The sequence below is a fragment of the Odocoileus virginianus genome, chromosome 7 (genome assembly GCF_023699985.2).
Source record: "Odocoileus virginianus isolate 20LAN1187 ecotype Illinois chromosome 7, Ovbor_1.2, whole genome shotgun sequence".
Classification (NCBI taxonomy): Eukaryota; Metazoa; Chordata; class Mammalia; order Artiodactyla; family Cervidae; genus Odocoileus; species Odocoileus virginianus.
Genome location: NC_069680.1, coordinates 6,458,866 through 6,478,757, shown reverse-complemented (window position 1 = coordinate 6,478,757; position 19,892 = coordinate 6,458,866). Strand labels below are relative to the sequence as shown.

At 39.3% G+C, this 19,892-nt stretch overlaps 1 protein-coding gene and 1 long non-coding RNA gene across 2 annotated transcripts in view; one reads left to right on the top strand and one right to left on the bottom strand.

The window, feature by feature from the left end:
* ARL3 (ARF like GTPase 3) overlaps positions 1 to 19,892 on the top strand; it is a 30,625-nt gene that overhangs the window by 2,804 nt on the left and 7,929 nt on the right. Inside the window, exons 2-5 of the mRNA XM_020897885.2 lie at positions 3,092 to 3,235; positions 6,639 to 6,755; positions 17,173 to 17,223; positions 18,814 to 18,999. Of these exons, the coding sequence (XP_020753544.1) occupies positions 3,092 to 3,235; positions 6,639 to 6,755; positions 17,173 to 17,223; positions 18,814 to 18,999 (498 nt within the window). The remainder of the gene's footprint in view (positions 1 to 3,091; positions 3,236 to 6,638; positions 6,756 to 17,172; positions 17,224 to 18,813; positions 19,000 to 19,892) is intronic.
* LOC139035961 (uncharacterized) lies at positions 3,134 to 9,301 on the bottom strand. Its single transcript, XR_011488612.1, has 2 exons — positions 9,088 to 9,301; positions 3,134 to 3,280 (listed from the first exon to the last, which is right to left on the bottom strand). It is a non-coding gene; the product is annotated as an uncharacterized lncRNA (long non-coding RNA).

Here is a 19,892-nt window from a genome sequence, read left to right as displayed (position 1 = left end):
TAAAGTCTGTTCCATTTAAGGTAGTTATGGGGAGTGCATGTACTTGCCAGTTGGCTTACTAATTTTAATACTTAATTTTTAGCTGCTCCTCACAGCCACATTTATTTTCCATGTACCAACATATTCCTCTCTCCCTCTCCATCATCCCAGTTTCTTTGAATGACCTAGTTTGTGTCATTTTAGGTCAGCACACTCGGCCTCTGCCAGTCGCTGAGTTTAAACTGAGGCAGATAAAATATCCATCGGTAACAGCATATCTGTTCATGATTTGCCTATAAAAAACTGTTCAAATGTTTTGTGGCTGAGTCAGACCACTTCTGTCCACCAGGGTGCAGGTAACTTGTGTGGATACATTGCTGATAACCCACAATACCCAATTAACTAAAGTTCCTCTTTCTTAAATTGCCTTTATTTCATATCATAGGAGTACACATCCTACACAGAGATCCTATCTCTGTTGTCATTGTACTTGGTTGGGGCACATTATGGGTGTTTAAGATAAATGAATGAATAGATTATATTGACCAAAAGTACACTAAAAATTCATTTCCTTGTATTTCGAGTTGGTAATGGACAGGGAGGTCTGGTGTGCTGCAGTCCATGTGCTGCAGTCCATGGGGTCGCAGAGTCGGACACGACTGAGCAACTGAACTGAACTGAATACCTCGAAACTCAGCCCCATAATAAAATTGACTTATAATGGCTGTTTCCCTTCGTTTGACATTAAAATATAGATATATATGAATAGAAGCACAGAGTAGACTTATTCTGCACTTTTGTCCAGTCTCTCAAATCAGCTTACTTTGTCCCTTTCAGGCAGAACCCTGATATCTATAAATACCGTCTTCCCTATTTAGCAAACCCTGATAATCCTGTGATCCCCTGTCCTCAAGAGTTGGGTTAATATGATGCTGTATTGTATTTGCATTTGTCTTCCTGAGACCATGCTTGAGATGCCATTTGTCATTTTGCTGGAAGAAAATATTAGCTGAACTTTCCATTTCTCTGTAATTTCATTTAAAAGTGAAACATGTGAAGTTATTGTCTCCTGATGAGGAAAAATTGCTCATTGGAAATGTAGAGATATTATTTTTTTATACCATTAGATTAATAATGCTTAGCTGTAGTTGGAATGTTTTCTTTCTCACCCATGCTTTGCTTCTCTCCTTTCAAGATGAATAGAAATTATATTTTTCTTTTAATCATCCAATTTCGAACATAATGAGTGTGTAAAAGCTCTCAGCCTATAGAAAGCAGTATTTGTATTTAGTGATTTTTTGAAAAAGACACATGAGGAAAAACATAAAGCGTTTGTTTACTTTGAACCTTGAAAATATTTTATAGAAAACATACCTTTTTTCATAATTTCTTCACTAGTGAATGATGCATGAGAAGAACTTTCTTTTCTTATACTGTTGTTTAATGTACCAATGTGATAAATTTCAGCTATTATAGAATTTTATTGGAAGGGGTAATGAGGACATCTAATCAGGAACTCAGGAGGAATAGTACAATGTATTTTCCCTGTTCTTAGCCTTTTTATATCACCAGTCCCCTGAGGATCTCAGAATTCTAATTTTAACTGTTCTGAAAGGTGGTATTATAAATGAGTGATTGCAATGTAGCTAATAGAAGCTAGGGAGATTGCTCATAAATAGAGTTTTAAAAAGGAATAGTGTCAAATAATTCAAGGCTGTATTAGATAAAAAGAAAAAAAAAATATGCCATTAAAAAAACATCCTTGCTTATCTTTTTTTGTTTGTTTCAAATCTGTTCATTCTCTATTCTCAAAATCTTGTGGGATAGAATTTGTCTCTTAAACTAAACCTTACATTTTATTGCTGGTAAAAATTGAGGCATGGAGAGATTAATGTGATCAGTGTGAATACAAGACTAGAAGTGGTAAACAAAATGTATCTAAAGCAGAAAGGAATTCTTTATAATTATGCATATTTGCATATCATTGTCCAAAGTCTCAATTGTTGAAAATTATTTCACAGAATTAGCATTTGATCTTAGTGAACCGACTGGTTTGAGTTATTTCCTGATGCAAAGTGGATAAAAACATAACCATTTTATATAATTCTAAGACTCAGTTTGAAGGAATTTCCGCTTGGGCTGGGAGATTAGATTATATGCCCTTTAAACTCTGGGGTTCTTTGATTCTTGATGTAACTATGCCTCACTGGAAAATGATTGTCAGCTGCAAGACACAACAAATAACTATCTTATAAGATTTTTCTTATGTTTTTAGCTAAAAAGCAACATGACTTATTTCCATCCATTAAAAAGAGTAATAACAAAAACCAGAAACAAAAATATGAAATTACTATTCAAAAATATCCTGGTTAAATTTGGATATTTTTTGCTTCCAAAATGACCTTTCAATTCCTCAATGTCTCTGTTGTATTAAATATTAGATTCTTTATCTGAAGAACATAGATAAATCTGTAATGTGCAGGTATCCTGTAAGGGTCATGTGAAAGTTAGAAGATGATAGAGTATTTTGAATGATGAAGGCTTAAACAAGAACTGAAACAAAGTCTTTTTTCTAAAAACCCCAAGTACAATTTTCTATGACTTTTTGAAATAGTACCTTGAAATCGTGCATTAACTTGGGTGGGTAATTCTATTTAGTTCAGCAACTATCATGGTGTCTAATAAGTGCCAGGCGTTGTGGGAGATGAAAGCTGCAGTCCTTACCCACAAGAAACTTCACTCTAATATAAAGGAAAAAAAATTTAAAAATCAGTTTCCTACAGTCAGATATGGTGAGTGCTGTACTCAAGTATATATAAAGGGCTTCAGGAATATGAGTTGGTTACAAGTACATACTCCCAGGAGATCTAAGGTAACTGCTAAGCTGGATTAATAAGAGGAACAAGAATAAGCTAAGCTATTTATTAAGTTGCTGAATTTACTAAAGTGCTTCTGCCAAAAACATATAAGCAAATGGAATAAATGATGTTAAAATGGGTAACAATAAGCTCTCAACAACCAAGAACTCTTGTCAAGGAGAAGACGTTCAGATACCCAGTAACATCAAAGTCAGTGCCCCCAAAGTAACCTCTGTTCTTCGTGGTTGTTCAAGGGCTTACTCTCAATTCTGCGCAAACTGAAAAGTGCACCAGACCAGGAGGTGAGAATCCTTCTCCTGGGCTTGGATAATGCTGGCAAGACCACTCTTCTGAAGCAGCTGGCATCTGAAGACATCAGCCACATCACACCGACACAGGTGAGCTCTGCCTCGCCTCCATTCTTGCGTGACACATGGAAGATGCTAATAGCAAGTGAAAGACAAAATGGGGGATAGAGTTGTGTCTGTTTGTTACTGAGAAAAGTCTATGCAGTTTCAAAATAATCTCATATTTCAAAAACGTGTCAAGAGATTCCATTTATATGATATAGTTAAAGTAGTCAAATTCATAGAGACAGGAAAGAGGACAGTAGTGACTAGGGGGCTGGAGATGGGGAGGGATGGGGAGTTATTGTCTAATGGGCATAGAGAGTCAGAGTTGCAAGATGATGGATGGATGGCAGTGATGGTTACACAACAGTAAACCAAACTTAAAAATGGTTAAAATGGTAAATTTCATGTTATGTATATTTTACAACAATTTTTTTAAAAGAAATCATTTAAATATATATGTCAATACATATCAAGACACATCAGTTCCCTCAGATATAAGTGATTCCTTTTTAGAAATAGCCTTATCTTCTCTGATTTTGAAATCAATACATATAGAAAATACAGAAAGCACAGAGATAAAAGAAAAAAAAAGCAGAGTACCCTGAGAAAAACCACTGTTAGTGTATATTTTTCAGACTTCATAAATACAAATGTATGTCAATTTTTAAAAGAAAAAACCCAATTACTTTTATTTTTTTAAGCTTCTAATTTTATTTTTATTATTTATTCAGCTGCTCTGGTTCTTAGTTGCAATATGTGGGATCTAGTTCCCTGACCAGGGCACGAACCAAGGTCCTCTGCGTTGGGAGCACAGAGTCTTAGCCAGTGGACCACCAGGGAAGTCCCTGCCCATATATTTAAATCCAGTCTCATCAACCCTCCTTTTTCCTAAGGCTAAGCAAGCAAAAGCCAAGGCTGGTGGTACTCCCAGCCTGGATGTTGCAGACAAGTCCTGCCTGGAAGAACCCTAGTAGGTTTCTTTAGGTCTCCTTTCCTACAAGAAATCCTGAGAAAACTTGACCTTTGGCCAGGCCTTTGGGCTTCCTAACTAATTACAGCCCTGTTGGTCTTATTTTGAAGTGTTTGGACAAGAGGTTTTAGCAAAACCAGAGTTATTTAGCATTTTCTGTCACTGTCGTGCGATGAGCTCGATGTCTTGTTTGAATGGCCATGCTGGTATGTATACTTGACGGCCAGCGAGTCTTACTGATTTGCAGCTCTTTACAGAAAAGTCATTTCAACTGCTACCAAATGAGCAATTTTACAGCTTCTGAACAAATTTAATGTATAGCCTGAGGAGGAGCAAATTACAGTAGTCTAGCCTAGACGAGCTGAAAACACCTATTAGTGTGTCAGGATTTCTGCCAGAAAAAGAAGGACTAAGTTTTTGTTTTTTGTTTTTTTAAGTATTAGAGATAGGCTGTCTCTGTCAAGAGCATCACTGAAATGAGGAGGTCAATACTGAGAGCAGGAACATCAAGTCCTAGTTATGGACCCCAAGTTCCAGTTCTAATTTTCAGGCTCTATTTGATGTGTTACTATATTAAGTCAAGGTTTTGTATTTAGAACAAATGTATTTTTGTATTTAGTCTTTTTTTTTCTTTTTTTGTATTTAGTCTTTTTTTTTTTTTTTTTTTTGTATTTCGTCTTTTTTTTTTTTTGTACTTAGTCTTTTAAAACACACCTATGATGTGTTTTTATTTTATATTAGAAAAAATAATAGATGCTTATGGTAGTAAATTTAAAATATGTAAATATGTAAAATTGAGAAACTAGATATCACCTATAATGCCCAGTCAGACATAACTATTGTTAACATTTGAAACTGTATCCTTTTAGGTCTTTCTGGTGGGTATGTTGAAAATAAAAAGTGGAAAATGGCTCATACAGAGTATACTGTTCTTTATCATCTGTTTCACTTCATAATAACGTCTTGAACGTCTTTCTACGTTGTTCTATATGTCAGTACTATTACAGTACATGTCTCTAAATGTTTGCACCCATTCATTATTATTTCTTTAGAATAATTTCTAGTAGATTTGTTTGGTTTGGTGACTTACAGACTTTTAAGACAGTTAACATATGGTCAAATTCCAGGATTTACTCTTATTTATTCCCTCATTCCAGAAAGGATTCATTGTTACTGGGTCTGACATTTAATAACATAGTTAAGTGTAGGATTTTTAAATGCATAAAAGTGGTTTTGTCAATGAGTCAGAATGAAGCTACCTTTTACAATAAGCGTAAGGCACTTCCCTTAAGAGTTCTAAAACTTCTAATTTACTCAGTCATTGGCATTTTCGAGGAGCTGTAGTCAGCGTCATCCCCAGCTGTCCTCCAGTGACTGACTCTCCCTGGTGGAAATTGGGTGGCTATGTTCCTGTACCCTTGCCCGTGCCTTGTCCTTCTGTGCTGGCCAGCTCCCGGGAGAGGCGAATGTTTGTGGAGGCATCTGCAGACCCACCTAACTCCAGCTCTTCTGGATGAAATGTCACTTCTATGGGAGCAAGCTGTTGATCGGGTTTTTCAAATCCTGATTTCACTATGTCGTTCTTGCCAGAAGATTTTTTTCTTTTTTTTTTTTTTTTAATTCTTGCTTATAAAATGCCTTCTCGTCAAACCCCAAAGTTCTTGTTAGTTTGTTTCTCTGCACCCAAACTCCAAGCTCACCATTCTGTCTCCCCCTGATTGGTTCACCTGCCCCAAAGTTCCACTTGGCATCACTGTCCTGAAAATGAATCCTTTCAAGTTCATCAGAGATACCTATTAAAGAACAGTTTCTCATGTTCATTTTGTTTGTTTTCATCACCACCCACACGAGGGCTACTACTCCAGTTACAAACCAGCCTCCCCCTTCATGTCCTAAGTTCAGCTCCTTCCTTTTCCTGATCAGTTCATATGAGGAAAATTTCTTTCATTTTTCTTCCAGACTGTAGCTCTTGACTCTTTAAATTTCGCATTAGTTCTGTTCTGTTGAGTCTGCAGACTCAGCTTTGTTTGTTAGTTACATGTAATATCCTATTAAATGTTACCATCTTGAGGACTGATGGGGATTGAAGGTGGTTTGTGTTGATTATCTGAGTAGTTCTCATTCCCAGTAGTGGCATGTTTGTGTGCACTCAGCATGATGTCATGAGCACCAACTCCGACCCAAGTGATGGGAACATGTGTAAATACATTTTTCTTCCTTATCAGAGCAAACTGTTTTCAATATCATCTGTTTCTTATCCCGCAGAGTATCTCAGAATTAACAAATAACATAGCTGGTAAATGTACCTTTGTCAGAAATGTGATCTCAAAGTCTAGTAAAACTTAGTGTGTTTTTCTTTTTTTAATTGAAGGATAATTGCTTTACAGAATTGTGTTTTCTGTCAAACCGCAACATGAATCAATCATAGGTGTACACATATCCCCTCTGTTTTGAAAAAACTTGGTGTTTTTGTTTCAGGGTTTTAACATCAAAAGTGTACAGTCACAAGGTTTTAAACTGAATGTCTGGGACATTGGCGGACAGAGGAAAATCAGACCATACTGGAGGAATTATTTTGAAAACACTGATGTTCTTGTAAGTACTCCTTCAGATTCATCAGTTCATAATCTCTTCTGCTCTGTCTTACTAACATTTACCCTGTGATGATCTATCCTGTCAATAATTCCGTTGCTACAACATTGCTCTCTGTCACGATGAATTTAGGGCTAGCAGACAGATTGTGGAGCCTTGGGTAAGATATTTTGCTGTCGCTCAGTAACAGTGTTGTGCCCACACCCACCCTGGCAAATAAAGTATTCATTAATTACCATAGTGATTAGAACAACAGAAAAGTCAGAAGAGTGAGCCACTGACTCCGTCACTCCAAGAAAATCATTAAGTCAGGTATATCCCAAAGAGGGCAATCAAGATAGTGAAGGTCCTGGAAACCAGGATGTATGAGAAATGGTTGAAAGACCTGAAGATGTCCTTCCTGGAAGAGAAAGTGCTTAGAACTGTTTCCAGTTAGTTTCACTGTGACTAGTTCTAGAGGACCGGGCAAGGAGCACTTTGGGGATTGTTAGGAGTTTAATGCAGAATAAGGACAAAGTTTCCTATAATTGTGACTGTCCAGAGGTAGAAGCTGCTCATGCACTGGGATTCCCAGCTCAGGCAGCATTCACGCAGGCAGAGGCTGAGTCAAGCTCCCTGCTCACTGCCAAGTTCTCTAGAACTACTGTTTTAGGATTCTTGGAAATTTCACGATTCTTGGAAATCGTCTATGTACGATTTATCCGATACTTCAGCCTCAGCTCCTTCAGCTCCTCTTCAGCGAGCTTGTCATCCACCCCACCTCAGCCACTCACTCTCATGGTCATACCCTAAAACCAGGTCCTCTTATGAGCGTGGGTAGGAAAAAATGTTACATAATATTTCCATTGACCTCTGACTGAAAGCTTGAATTTAATTATGATGAGGGACAATAAGCTGCAAAACACATTGATATCTTCAGAGCCAATAGAACTCGCCTTGCATCTCAGACAGCTTCCCTCTGTAAGACTGCTTCCTAATGGGTCTCTTTCTACTGGCTCACTCCTATCAGCGTGCACACATCCTGTAGTTGCTCTTGTTTAAAACAAAGAACTCGTCTTCCTGTACATCCCATCTCCAGATACTGTCCCATTCCTCAGCCTCTCTCTATAACAAACTCCTTGAAAGAGTTTTCTGTGCTCTCTGTCTTCACTTCCTCTCCCTGCAGGCACTCGAAACCCTCCATTCAGGCTCACTGAGAATCCTTAGTGCCGAGTCCCATGTTCAGGTTTCATTCCTTATCTCACTTGAACTGTCAACCCATGAAACAGAGCTGGAATGCTGTCCTTGAAGCACTGTCTTTCCTTGGCTTCCAGAATTCCATTCTGTCTTGGTTTTCACTTGTCTCACTGGCTTGCTGTTGTTGTTCAGCTGCCCAGTCGTGTCTGACTCTTCAACCTCATGGGCTGCAGCACACCAGGCCTCCCTGTCCCTCACCATCTCCCGGAGTTTGCCCAAGTTCATGTTCATTTCACTGGTGATGCCGTCCAGCCATCTCATCCTCTGATACCCACTGCTACCCCTCCTCGATCTCCATCGCTGTCTTTTCCTTATCTCCCAACCTCCAAATGTTGGAGTGCCCAAGCTCAGGCCTGTGCTTTTCTTCTCTAAGTCTCAGCTTAGGTGACCTCATCCACTTCCAAGGTGTGAATCACCACCTACGTGCTGGTGAGTCCCAAACTGTTCTCTCCAACCTGCAACTCAGTTTCATATACAGCCAGCTAACTATTTGACATCTGCACACCAGTGGCTAGTAATTCTCTTCAATCTCAGTGTGTCGAAAGCCAAATTCCTATCTTCATCCACCCGTTCCCCAAACCTGCTTCTCCTCCAGTCTTCTCAGTGAATGGCAGTCCCATTCATCCCAAAACACTGGACTCATCCTGGGCCCCTTTGCCTCTCACTCCCCGCATCTGCTCTGTCAGCCAAACCTGTCAGTTCTACCTTCAGAGCATTTCTAGAATCTACCCACTTCTCTCCATCTCCGCTGCTAGCGTGCAATGGTTGCTGCAGTTTCGTTCTAACTAGTTTCCTAAGTTCTGCCTTGTCTCCCCGAAGTCTCTCCTCAACACCATAGCTGTAGTGATCCTGTCAAAACTTGCTTCCCAGCACAGAGTAGAAGCCAAAGTTCTTGCAGTGGCCCACAAAGCCCCCCAGCTGCTGGCTTCTCTTCCCCGCTCACCTGGTACCAACCACACTGGCCTCCTTGCCATTCCTAGAAAACAGGCATGCTCCCACCTCCGGGCCTCTGTCATCACTGTTTCCAATGGTAGAATTCTTCTTCCTTAGATATTATCATGGTATAGTCCCTCACCTCAGACACATCTTTATATATTACCTTTCTCCCCCACTGGAATGTAAGCTCCGTGAAGACAGGAACTTTGCCTTTTTTTTTCCCAGCTGTTATATCCCCAGTGCTTAGAAAAGTACCAAGTAAATGAAATGGATCATCATTATAGATGGATTCCGACATTAGGTAGAATGTGGAGGTCTATAACTTCTAAATTCCCTTTCAGCTCTCAGGTTCTGAGGTTCTGTATCATTGTGGTCAAGTCCAGGGGCTTATTAATTCTGTGAACTGGATGGAGCATCTGCTTCACAGAGTGTTTATAGAAATAGCAATTTCATTTATTATTCCCAATTCTTAAATGGGAAATAATACCAAAATATAAAATTGAACTGTCATCATATCAGTAAACACAGTTGAGGTACTGAGATGGGCATCACAAAGGCTCATCATATTTCTGGCCTGTGATGAAGGTAAGTTCCAGTATATTCCTGGTGCCAAGTTGAAGATTTAAATGGATAAGAAGAAGATGAGACATGTCCATCCGTCCATTTATCCATCTGTTCAGCCAACTATTCTTCCAAAATGTATTGTATACCTTCAAGGAAAACAGAAGAGAAATGTTGGGGGGGAAAGAAATATTTTCCCTTTAATACAGAAAGAGACTTCTTCTGTAATCTCAAATAATGTATCTGGCTTTGAAATATCATTTTAGAAATTTTCAAATTTATGCAGAGGTCAAAAAAGTAATGTAATGAAACTCCATCCTTCAGCTTCCTTAATTTCACTTTTGATAATCTTGTTTCATCTCCCCTACCACCACTTTATTTTTTTAAGTATTTTAAATCAAATACAAGCCATCATATTATTTCACTTACAAATACCTGAAGTGTAGAAATCAGTCTTTAAATTGTTATACGAAACTACATGTTAGAAAAACTAAACATTCAGTCTTTCAAATCCCAAAAATCAACAAGGAAACTCCTGGAACTAATAAATGATTGTAGCAAGTTTGCAGGATATAAGGCTAGTAAAAAAAAGTTATAGATTCAAGTCAAATCATTATACCATACACCTTAAAGAGTGCTCTATGCCAATCATATCACAGTAAAACTGGAGGGAAGAAAAAGCTATAGATTCTCTTTTGCTTTTTTGAGTCAAGAGTAGGGGAACAGCAGGTGATTGAGAGGAATCACAGTTCTATCTGTTCACCTGCTCCATTAGGTACTTTGAAAGAAATGTCCAAATAAGAGCTGTATATGAGGACGTTAATGTCTATAAGGCTCCAGGAAGAGGTCTCAGAAACTTCTAGGTCAGGGTAACTTTAAATCATTCTAACACCTTGAGGATAGACTGCAAGGGAGTTGTGATATGACCTTGGATTCTGCACTCCCCATTAGCTGAGAGAGAGCATCTGGGAATTATCATAAAATCAGTTCAAAATAACCCTACAGGAGCTTTCTCCAGGTATACTGCACTGCCATATCCGACAATATTTTGGATTCAGAGTCAAACCTTTTGTTATTTTCCAGTGTTGTTTGAGATTAAACAAGTCTTGAGGAGCAGCTGAGTACCCAGGGTTAGATTCTAAGGCCCTGTAACTCTTAGCCTGTCTGCCCGTTTTGTAGCAGCTTGGAGTGGCAGTGGTGATGGGTTATATTGGTTGGTTGTCTGTATTTAATAGTCTTCCACTGTTGGTTGAAAAGACCTATTATCCTAGACTCCACGCTGCCTAGAAGAGCAGGGTTGAGGCTTGACACATTTCGTTGCCTGGTTAACTCTTTTCAATTCTTTCTAGAGTGCCATAATAGATTCTTGCTTTAGAGCAGGTGTCGACAAACTGATCCAGCCTGCCTCTTGTTATTGTATAGCTCGTGAGCTAAGAATGGTTTTCACATTTTAAATTATTGGGGGAAAAAATATCAAAAGAAGAATAAGATTTCATGACACTTGAAAATGATATGAAATTCAAATTTCAGTGCCCATAAATAAAGTTCTTAGAACACAGCCACATCCTTTTTTTTTTTTTGCATACTTTTTATGGTTGCTTTTGCACTGCAGCAGCAAAGTTCAATAGTTGTAAAAGGTTGTATGGGCCACAAAGCTGAAAATATTTACTACCTGACCCCTTACAGAAAGAGTGCCAACTCCCACTTTAGAACATTGTATGTTTCTCTAGAGGTTTGAAAGAATCAGAGCAACTCCTGAAAGTACAGAGTTATTCTCAGGAATGATGACACTGAGAGAACATCTGACTTCAGCTTTATTAATTTGCGGGAAGTGACTAAGAAATTAACCCTGAGGTATGACAGAAGGGAGGGTGTAGGATGCCTTCTCTTTCTCTCATGCCAGGAAATAACAGCCTTTTGATAGATTAAAAGCACATCACTTTTTTTCAAGGTATGTGTTAATATTACTACCAAACTCCATTTACTTTATAATTACTAGTCTTATGTTTAAACACAACATAGTTTATAAAATTTGTCATCATTTCCATATCCAAATGACATCAAGTGAGATAGAGCTCCACAACCATCTCTTGTATTATCTCCATCATATCACTCACACTTTGAGCATCAGTACTACTAGAGCACACATAACTGAAAACCACAGATTATCCAGAAAACTTCCTTGTCAGCCAGGTTCAACCTCCTCTTAGACTTTTGCTCAGACTATCAATAAAAAGCCACACTTTTTTTTTTTCCATTTATTTTTATTAGTTGGAGGCTAATTACTTTACATCATTGCAGTGGTTTTTGTCATACATTGAAATGAATTAGCCATGGATTTACATGTATTCCCCATCCCGGTCCCCCCTCCCACCTCCCTCTCCACCCGATCCCTCTGGGTCTTCCCAGTGCACCAGGCCGGAGCACTTGTCTCATGCACCCAACCTGGGCTGGTGATCTGTTTCATCCTAGATAATATACATGTTTCGATGCTGTTCTCTTGAAACATCCCACCCTCGTCTTCTCCCAGAGTCCACAAGTCTGTTCTATACATCTGAGTCTCTTTTTCTGTTTTGCATATAGGGTTATCGTTACCATCTTTCTAAATTCCATATATATGTGTTAGTATACTGTAATAGTCTTTATCTTTCTGGCTTACTTCGCTCTGTATAATGGGCTCCAGTTTCATCCATCTCATTAGAACTGATTCAAATGAATTCTTTTTAATGGCTGAGTAATATTCCATGGTGTATATGTACCACAGCTTCTTCATCCATTCGTCTGCTGATGGGCATCTAGGTTGCTTCCATGTCCTGGCTATTATAAACAGTGCTGCGATGAACATTGGGGTGCACGTGTCTCTTTCAGATCTGGTTTCCTCGGTGTGTATGCCCAGAAGTGGGATTGCTGGGTCATATGGCAGTTCTAATTCCAGCTTTTTAAGAAATCTCCACACTGTTTTCCATAGTGGCTGTACTAATTTGCATTCCCACCAACAGTGTAAGAGGGTTCCCTTTTCTCCACACCCTCTCCAGCATTTATTGCTTGTAGACTTTTGGATAGCAGCCATCCTGACTGGTGTGTAATGGTACCTCATTGTGGTTTTGATTTGCATTTCTCTGATAATGAGTGATGTTGAGCATCTTTTCATGTGTTTTTTTGCCATCTGTATGTCTTCCTTGGAGAAATGTCTGTTTAGTTCTTTGGCCCATTTTTTGATTGGGTCATTTATTTTTCTGGAGTTGAGCTGCAGGAGTTGCTTGTATATTTTTGAGATTAATCCTTTGTCTGTTGCTTCGTTTGCTATTATTTTCTCCCAATCTGAGGGCTGTCTTTTCACCTTGCTTATAGTTTCCTTTGTTGTGCAAAAGCTTTTAAGTTTCATTAGGTCCCATTTGTTTATTTTTGCTTTTGTTTCTAAAATTCTGGGATGTGGGTCATAGAGGATCCTGCTGTGATTTATGTCGGAGAGTGTTTTGCCTATGTTCTCCTCTAGGAGTTTTATAGTTTCTGGTCTTACATTTAGATAAAAAGCCACACTTTTTAGTGTCATCTCTTGTCTCCACCTACCCCTCTGGTGGAAAAATACTTAGGAGCAATAAATTGGCCAAAAGGTGGCAGCAGGAGGGAGGAGGCCCAGAAGCAAGAGGAGAAACACAGAGCCCTCCATTTACATGCTGGATAATCAGTCTCCAGATAAGGCAGAGTTGGCTGAACTTCCATCCAGAAGAAAATCTTTTCCTCTAGGTGGTCTTCCCTCAACCAAATAAAAATGTCAAAGCCGTTGCCAAAGAAGATGTGAATTGGCTTTGCTTAAAGCATCATTCTCATTCTGAGTGCCATGGATTATAAGTTTTAGAGTAGGTTTATGACAATTTTTGAAGATCCATAGTGTTTTATAAGATCAATTAAAAGCACTGTATTTAACTTTCTCTGATACTGTTTTTTGATTATCTGTTTTTGGATTAAATTTAAATATATATATATATTTTTTGCATGACTGGTTTAACACCTATGTTATTTTTTTCTTTTAACACCTATGTTATTAATGGGAAAAAGAAAGGAAGAAAAAAGGCTGTTCTTAACCATAGCGGGGGCCTTCCTGATGGCTCAGATGGTAAAGAATCTCCCTGCAGTGCAGGAGACCTGGATTCAATCCCTGGGTCAGAGAAGATCCCCTGAAAAGGGAATGGCAACCCACTCCAGTATTCTTGCCTGGAGAATCCCAGGAACAGAGAAGCTCTGTCCACAGGGTCGCAAAGTGTCGGACATGACTGAACAGCTAACACTTATCCTTAGCTGTTGACCAGAAACAGATACTTGCATGAAGAAACTGGGCAGCGCTGGGGAGGGGGTTACCAGGAGGAGAAGCATGTGCCAGCGGAGAAAAACAGATTTGTAGGATCGATAGAGATGGGCTTATGCTTATGACTTTTTCACTTGGCCCTTTTAATAAGTGGGGCAGTGTTTTATAGCCTTCCTCCTGGAATTATGGTATGGTAGTTTTCAAATTTCATAAAAGTTATGTGAGAAAAATGCTAAATGATAGAATTTATGTACAACTTAGGAAAATCCTCCTTTGGAATCTTTTAATGAAAATGTTTTTGTGAAATTTCATGTCAAAGCAATAAATAGCAAGTAATTTGAAAATGAAAGTCGCTCAGTCATTTCCGACTCTTTGCAACCCCATGGACTATACAGTCCATGGAGTTCTCCAGGCCAGAATACTGGAGTGGGTAGCCTTTCCCTTCTTCAGGGGATCTTCCCAACCCAGGAATCAAACTGGGTTCTCTTGCGTTTCAGGTGGATTCTTTACCAACTGAGCTATCAGGGAAGCCCAGCAAGTTATTTAGCAAATAATTAAAAGCTAAAACTTCCTTCTTATTGACTTTAAGCCTCTGAATTCTTTGGTATTTGACTGGTCATCTTTCCTTGTCTACTGTTAAAACTCTCTTTCAGTTTCTGATTCTTCTCTCCCATCTGTTTTTAATCTTACCAAACATTGATTTTTTTTTTTTTTTTGAAGTTTATTTATTTATTTGACTGCGTCAGGTCTTAGTTTTGGCATGCCAACTCTTAGTTGCAGCATATGGGAGCTAGTTCTCTGACCAGGGATCGAACTGAGACCCCCTGCTTTGGAAGTGCAGAGTCAGATACTGGACCACCAGGGAGTTCCAAACACTGATTTCTTAACTGTATCTTCTTTTTTTTTTTTTTTTTTTTTTTAAGCCTCGCTGCACAGCTTGCGAGATCTTAGTTCCCTGACCAGAAATTGAATGTAGGCCCAGGCAGTGAAAGCCTTGAATCCTAACCCCTAGACCACCAGTGAATTCCCATTAACTGTATCTTTAGTTGTATTTTCAGCCTCTTCTACTGTTAGCTTCTTACTCATACCTTTTGCTCCCAAGCACATGTTTTCCTGCTTTGTAACCTGAGCCCAGATCTCCCTCCCAGGCATCACCTGACGCTTTTCCCCTCCCAGACATCATCTCCTTCTCTTGCCTGAGTGAATATCATTTTAATCCACTCTAGACTCCCAAGTAGTTCTAATCAGATCTTCTGTATTGAGGTTCACTCTCCCATTGCATTCCTTCTTTCTACATCTGTGTTTACACTGTGTGTGCTCCTTTGAAAATGTGAGACACACCAGTGGAAAAATAAGCTACCAGCATGTTCTGCAAAGTGAATTACCACACAGTATCAAATTTCATATCTCTGTGGTATGCATTGACATTGAGTCAGAGTAATATTAACAATAACAATAATAAGACCACAAATAAGTACTGAGACCAAACACATCCATCCTTCCTCTTCCTGTGATTCTCCGTGAAGGAAACACAAGTGGAAACACAGGGTAGTCTTCAGAGAAAAGGCTGAACCTGGTCCCTGGTATAATGTTTAACACTAGCAACTCTAAATGACAGTGCAGCCTGGCAGTCCATGGGGTTGCAAAGAGTCGGGCACAACTTAGCGACTAAACAACAACAATAACTTAAGCAAAGGAATTTTAATTTTTTTTCTTTCAAGAGAGTGCAAGTTTTCAGAGTAGCACAGAATTATAAGCCTCATAAAGGTGGGAGCTGAAGATTGTTTTTCGTTGTGTTTTTAAATGAATATGTTATTTTAAAAGGATGTTTCCATTATACTGTTAGTTTAATAACAATTCTAACTTCCTTAAAGAGAGTTTGAAATTTTGATAATTTTTAAGATTAGCAACTGGGAGAACATTTAATACACTGATTTTAAAAAGGACTACAAAATTATATACCTGATTTTCTTCTTAAATTTCCATATGAAGAAGAAGTAGAAGGGAACTTTCATAGGAAATTAAAATAATGAATGTTCTTGGGTTCTGTAACTATAGGTAATTTTTCTTTCTTTTTTGGTCTTAACCTAATTTCCCTTATTGTAATATTGATGTTATTTATGTAATAAATAAAATACAGTGATGGGAGAGAAAGCTTGGGATTTGTAATTTACAGTAAATCTCAAAACTTCTCTTACTCTGGCAAAGCCTCTACACCTGCTATTTCCAGTATTTGATCTTAACCTCCCAGTCTCTGAAGGTAGGAATGGGAGGGACATCACTGGAACCTGAAGACAGCTTACAGTTCATAATCAAAATAGTACTTCCAGAAGGATGACGTTCGAGCACTTCAGGATTTGTAAATGCCTCCAAGCACCATCCCTTCCTTTTTGGGACACAGAATAAATAGCTGAGTGTTTAAGAACAACTGAGGGACTTCCCTGGTGGTCCAGTCGCAAAGACTCCATGCTCCCAATTCAAGGGGCCCAGGGTTTGATCCCTTGTCAGGGAGCTAGATCCCACATGCCGCAACTAAGAATTTGCATGCCTCAACTAAAGGTTGCACATACTGCAAGTCAGAATTCCGCAACTAAAATGTGGCACACCCAAATAAATAATTTTTTTAAAAACTGGGTACTTTACTGTCATGTATGCCTGAGTTTGAATCTCCTTTTTGTCAAGTACTAGACGTGACTTGGGCCAAGTTACTTAACTTCTTTCGGCTTATGTTTATTTATGTACAAAATGGGATAAAAATGAAATCTAGGGACTTCTCTGGTTGGCTGAGTGATTAAGACTCCACGCTTTACAAAAAAAAAAGACTCCACGCTCCCAATGCAGGGGCCTCAGGTTCATTTCCCTAGCAAGGAACTAGATCCCAAATGCTGCAACTAAGAGTTTGAATGTTGCAATTAAAGCTCCCACATTTCACAATACAAGTAGGCCTGGCATAGACAAATAAATAAAAATAGATATTTAAAAAAACGGAATCTATCTCATGGAGTGATAATGAGGATTAATAGAGTAAATCTAGGATAAAGAATGCTTAGTGAATTCCCATTAAATGTAGCTATTTTTATCCTGCTTGGCTCACCTTCTTACTTTGGAGCTTTGCCGGAGGTATCTTCTGGACATCTTAATTAATTAATTAATCAGTTTATTTTGTGTCCATTGTTGACATGAGTGACCAGCTCAGTTTCTGTATGCTGTGCTAACATGAACTCTGCTGATAAGGAATCATCTGCTCCTTTGCTAGAAACTGCCCTGTCTTTTTCCATATCTGCTCATTGAAGTAAACTTCTTTCACTTTACAGATATATGTACTGCCCTGTCTTTTTCCATATCTGCTCATTGAAATAACCTTCTTCTTTCATTTTACAGATATATGTAATTGACAGCGCAGACAGAAAAAGATTTGAGGAGACAGGTCAGGTAAATAATTGTTCTGTTGAGATATTTCCCAAACAATTGGGTATTCATTAATCCACTTTGTAAATGTATAAGAGTGAGGAAAAGTATTTTTTGTTTAACCTCTGCAGTTTAAACAAGACAGTCATTCTGGCAAGCAGGCAAAATACCACTTGCCTAAAAAGAAATTAGTTGAGAATTCTTTAAACAATTTTTCGTTTAAAGGCTTTTAGTTTTAATCAAATTAAATAAACAAGATATAAGCAAATGGAACTTACCACCATGCCCAAAAGCTCTCCAGGTTTCTTCCCAGGCCACAGAGAAGTGAACCCAAAGGACAGTTCACCTACCATTTCTGTGTGCATTTTTTTCAATACCAACTTAATTGATCTGAGGGTAACTTGGACAAATTAGAAGGTATGGGAAGAAATGTGCAAGCCAAGACTAAGCTGCTCTTCTTTTCAAGCCAAGAGATAGGTATACTTTGAATATTGCTTCCAGTGCAGGGTGCATGTCAGCGTGATTACATGATACAATTAGCAAATGCAATTTTACATAGAGACGCAGCGGATATAGACCATTTTACCCAGGCTTAGTACACTGATAATAAGTGAGCAGTAACATGGACATCTTTGGGGAAGCGTGCTTATATTTTTACATTTTAGTACAGCCCTTGGCCAGTGACCTAAACTACCACACGTGGCCTTCCAAAGGTAGAAGTCCCCACGTTTATGTTCCTTTTCCCTGGAAATTAGTTTGAGGACTCGCCTGGAGACAGCCCCTCTCCCTTCCATACCTTGATGATTTCTGGACCATCACTCATGTGAACCAGCGCTACCCGTGAACTTGGAGCTGAAAGGTGTCAGACAGGGATCTGCCCGTCAGACCATCTAGTTCTCTCTGACAGCTCCAGTGTTTTAAGTGGCTAAAATGTGGGTCAAGGGGAGAAGGGGTGGGTCCTGGCTTTTAGGTAAGTGTATACCTTCTCCTGGACTTGCTGCAGACAGAATTAACATACAGTTTAGATCCCAAACAATCACCTAAAACTCAGAGACCTTGTCAGATAGACTAATGCAGTTACTTTAGGATGTGGTTTTAAGGAAGCGTAATGCACACGCATGCATGTTTTGGAGATAGAGATTGATGAATCAGAATTATAGTCTCTAAAGCAACTGTCATTTTTATTCAAGTTTTTAAAAATATATATATATCTGTATATATACATACATATATATGTATATGTGTGTATATATATGCATTGAAAGTTATTTGCATATAATAACCTTGGGTAAGTTTTAAATGTCTAACCACAACTTTTGTTCTTCTTTGAATTTCTCTAAGTATGATTTATAACATACTATAACAGATACCTTATTAATAGGAGCATATGCAGATTCCTGGGCCCTGGCTTAGACTTTCCAAAGTCAGCATCTTTGGGGTGGGCCCGGGAGTCTGCCAGGGGATTCTTCCACACGCTCAAGTTTGAGAACCACTGCCCTTGAAAGTTGCTAGTTGATCAGCTTAACTTTTATTTAGTTTCAATTAGAAGTGCATGGTTAAATATCATAGATTTCGTCCCCCCCCCCTTCCCCATCTATTCCCCAAATGATCCAGGAACTAGCTGAATTACTGGAGGAAGAAAAGCTAAGTTGTGTGCCCGTGCTCATCTTTGCTAATAAGCAGGATCTGCTGACAGCAGCCCCTGCCTCTGAAATTGCAGAAGGGCTGAACCTGCACACCGTCCGCGACCGGTTCTGGCAGATCCAGTCTTGCTCCGCTCTCACGGGAGAGGGCGTTCAGGTGAGGTTACCGGAGGGCTCGGTCACCTGGCAACCAAGGTAGCCTGTCTCATTGGTTGCAAGGATCTAGATAGAAAAAGATATGAAACAAATAGCCTTTGATGGGCAGATGAACCATTCCAGGATGTGGAGGGCCTGGAGGCGTCTGATTCTTTCCTCCTTAGCAACCAATCTGATATCGGTAACTGGTCCAGGAAAGCCAGAGATAAACGACCCCACACAAGCAACAGGCTGCCCCATTGGGGAGGAGGTCGGAACAGAAGATTTCAAAAATGCTTTCCCAACTCTAGGATTCTCTTGATGACTGGGTTGAGGGTTTTGTGTTGCATCTGGTATTCTGGATGCTAATACCAGTGCCCTGTTACCTTGCACTCTCAAGGTAACAGAGCCATCAACCAGACACTAGTTATCCTAGAAGTGTTTTGTTTTTTTCTGTTGGCTATCTCTACTGCCATCAGGGTTGGTGTCTATTTCCTGCTGCTTTGGGTTGGTGTCCCACAGGGAGGCTTCTGCCGCCTAAAAGCCTTACGCTTTACACCAAGAACTGTGTACCAGAAGAGCAGGCTCCCCTTCATTTGATATTAATTTGGGACAGAACACGATGGTAACCCAGACACTAGAGAGGCAGTATCCTCAAAGAATGATCAACAGTTGCAGCTCCATTGCTTCCCACCAAGCAACCTCAAACCAGTCAACCCTTGGAGTCAGCCCTCTAGGACCGCTTCTTGATTCTGAAGCCCCCCAGCATGCCCCATAAGCCTCATTTTCAACATCTGGTATAGCTGCCAGGGTGGTGACTCAGTACCATGAGAACGGGACAGTACCGCTCCAGGGTGCTGTGAGGGAGCAACAGTGTCTAGAGAGATGGTTTCTCCCCTCATCGCCATAGGGCAT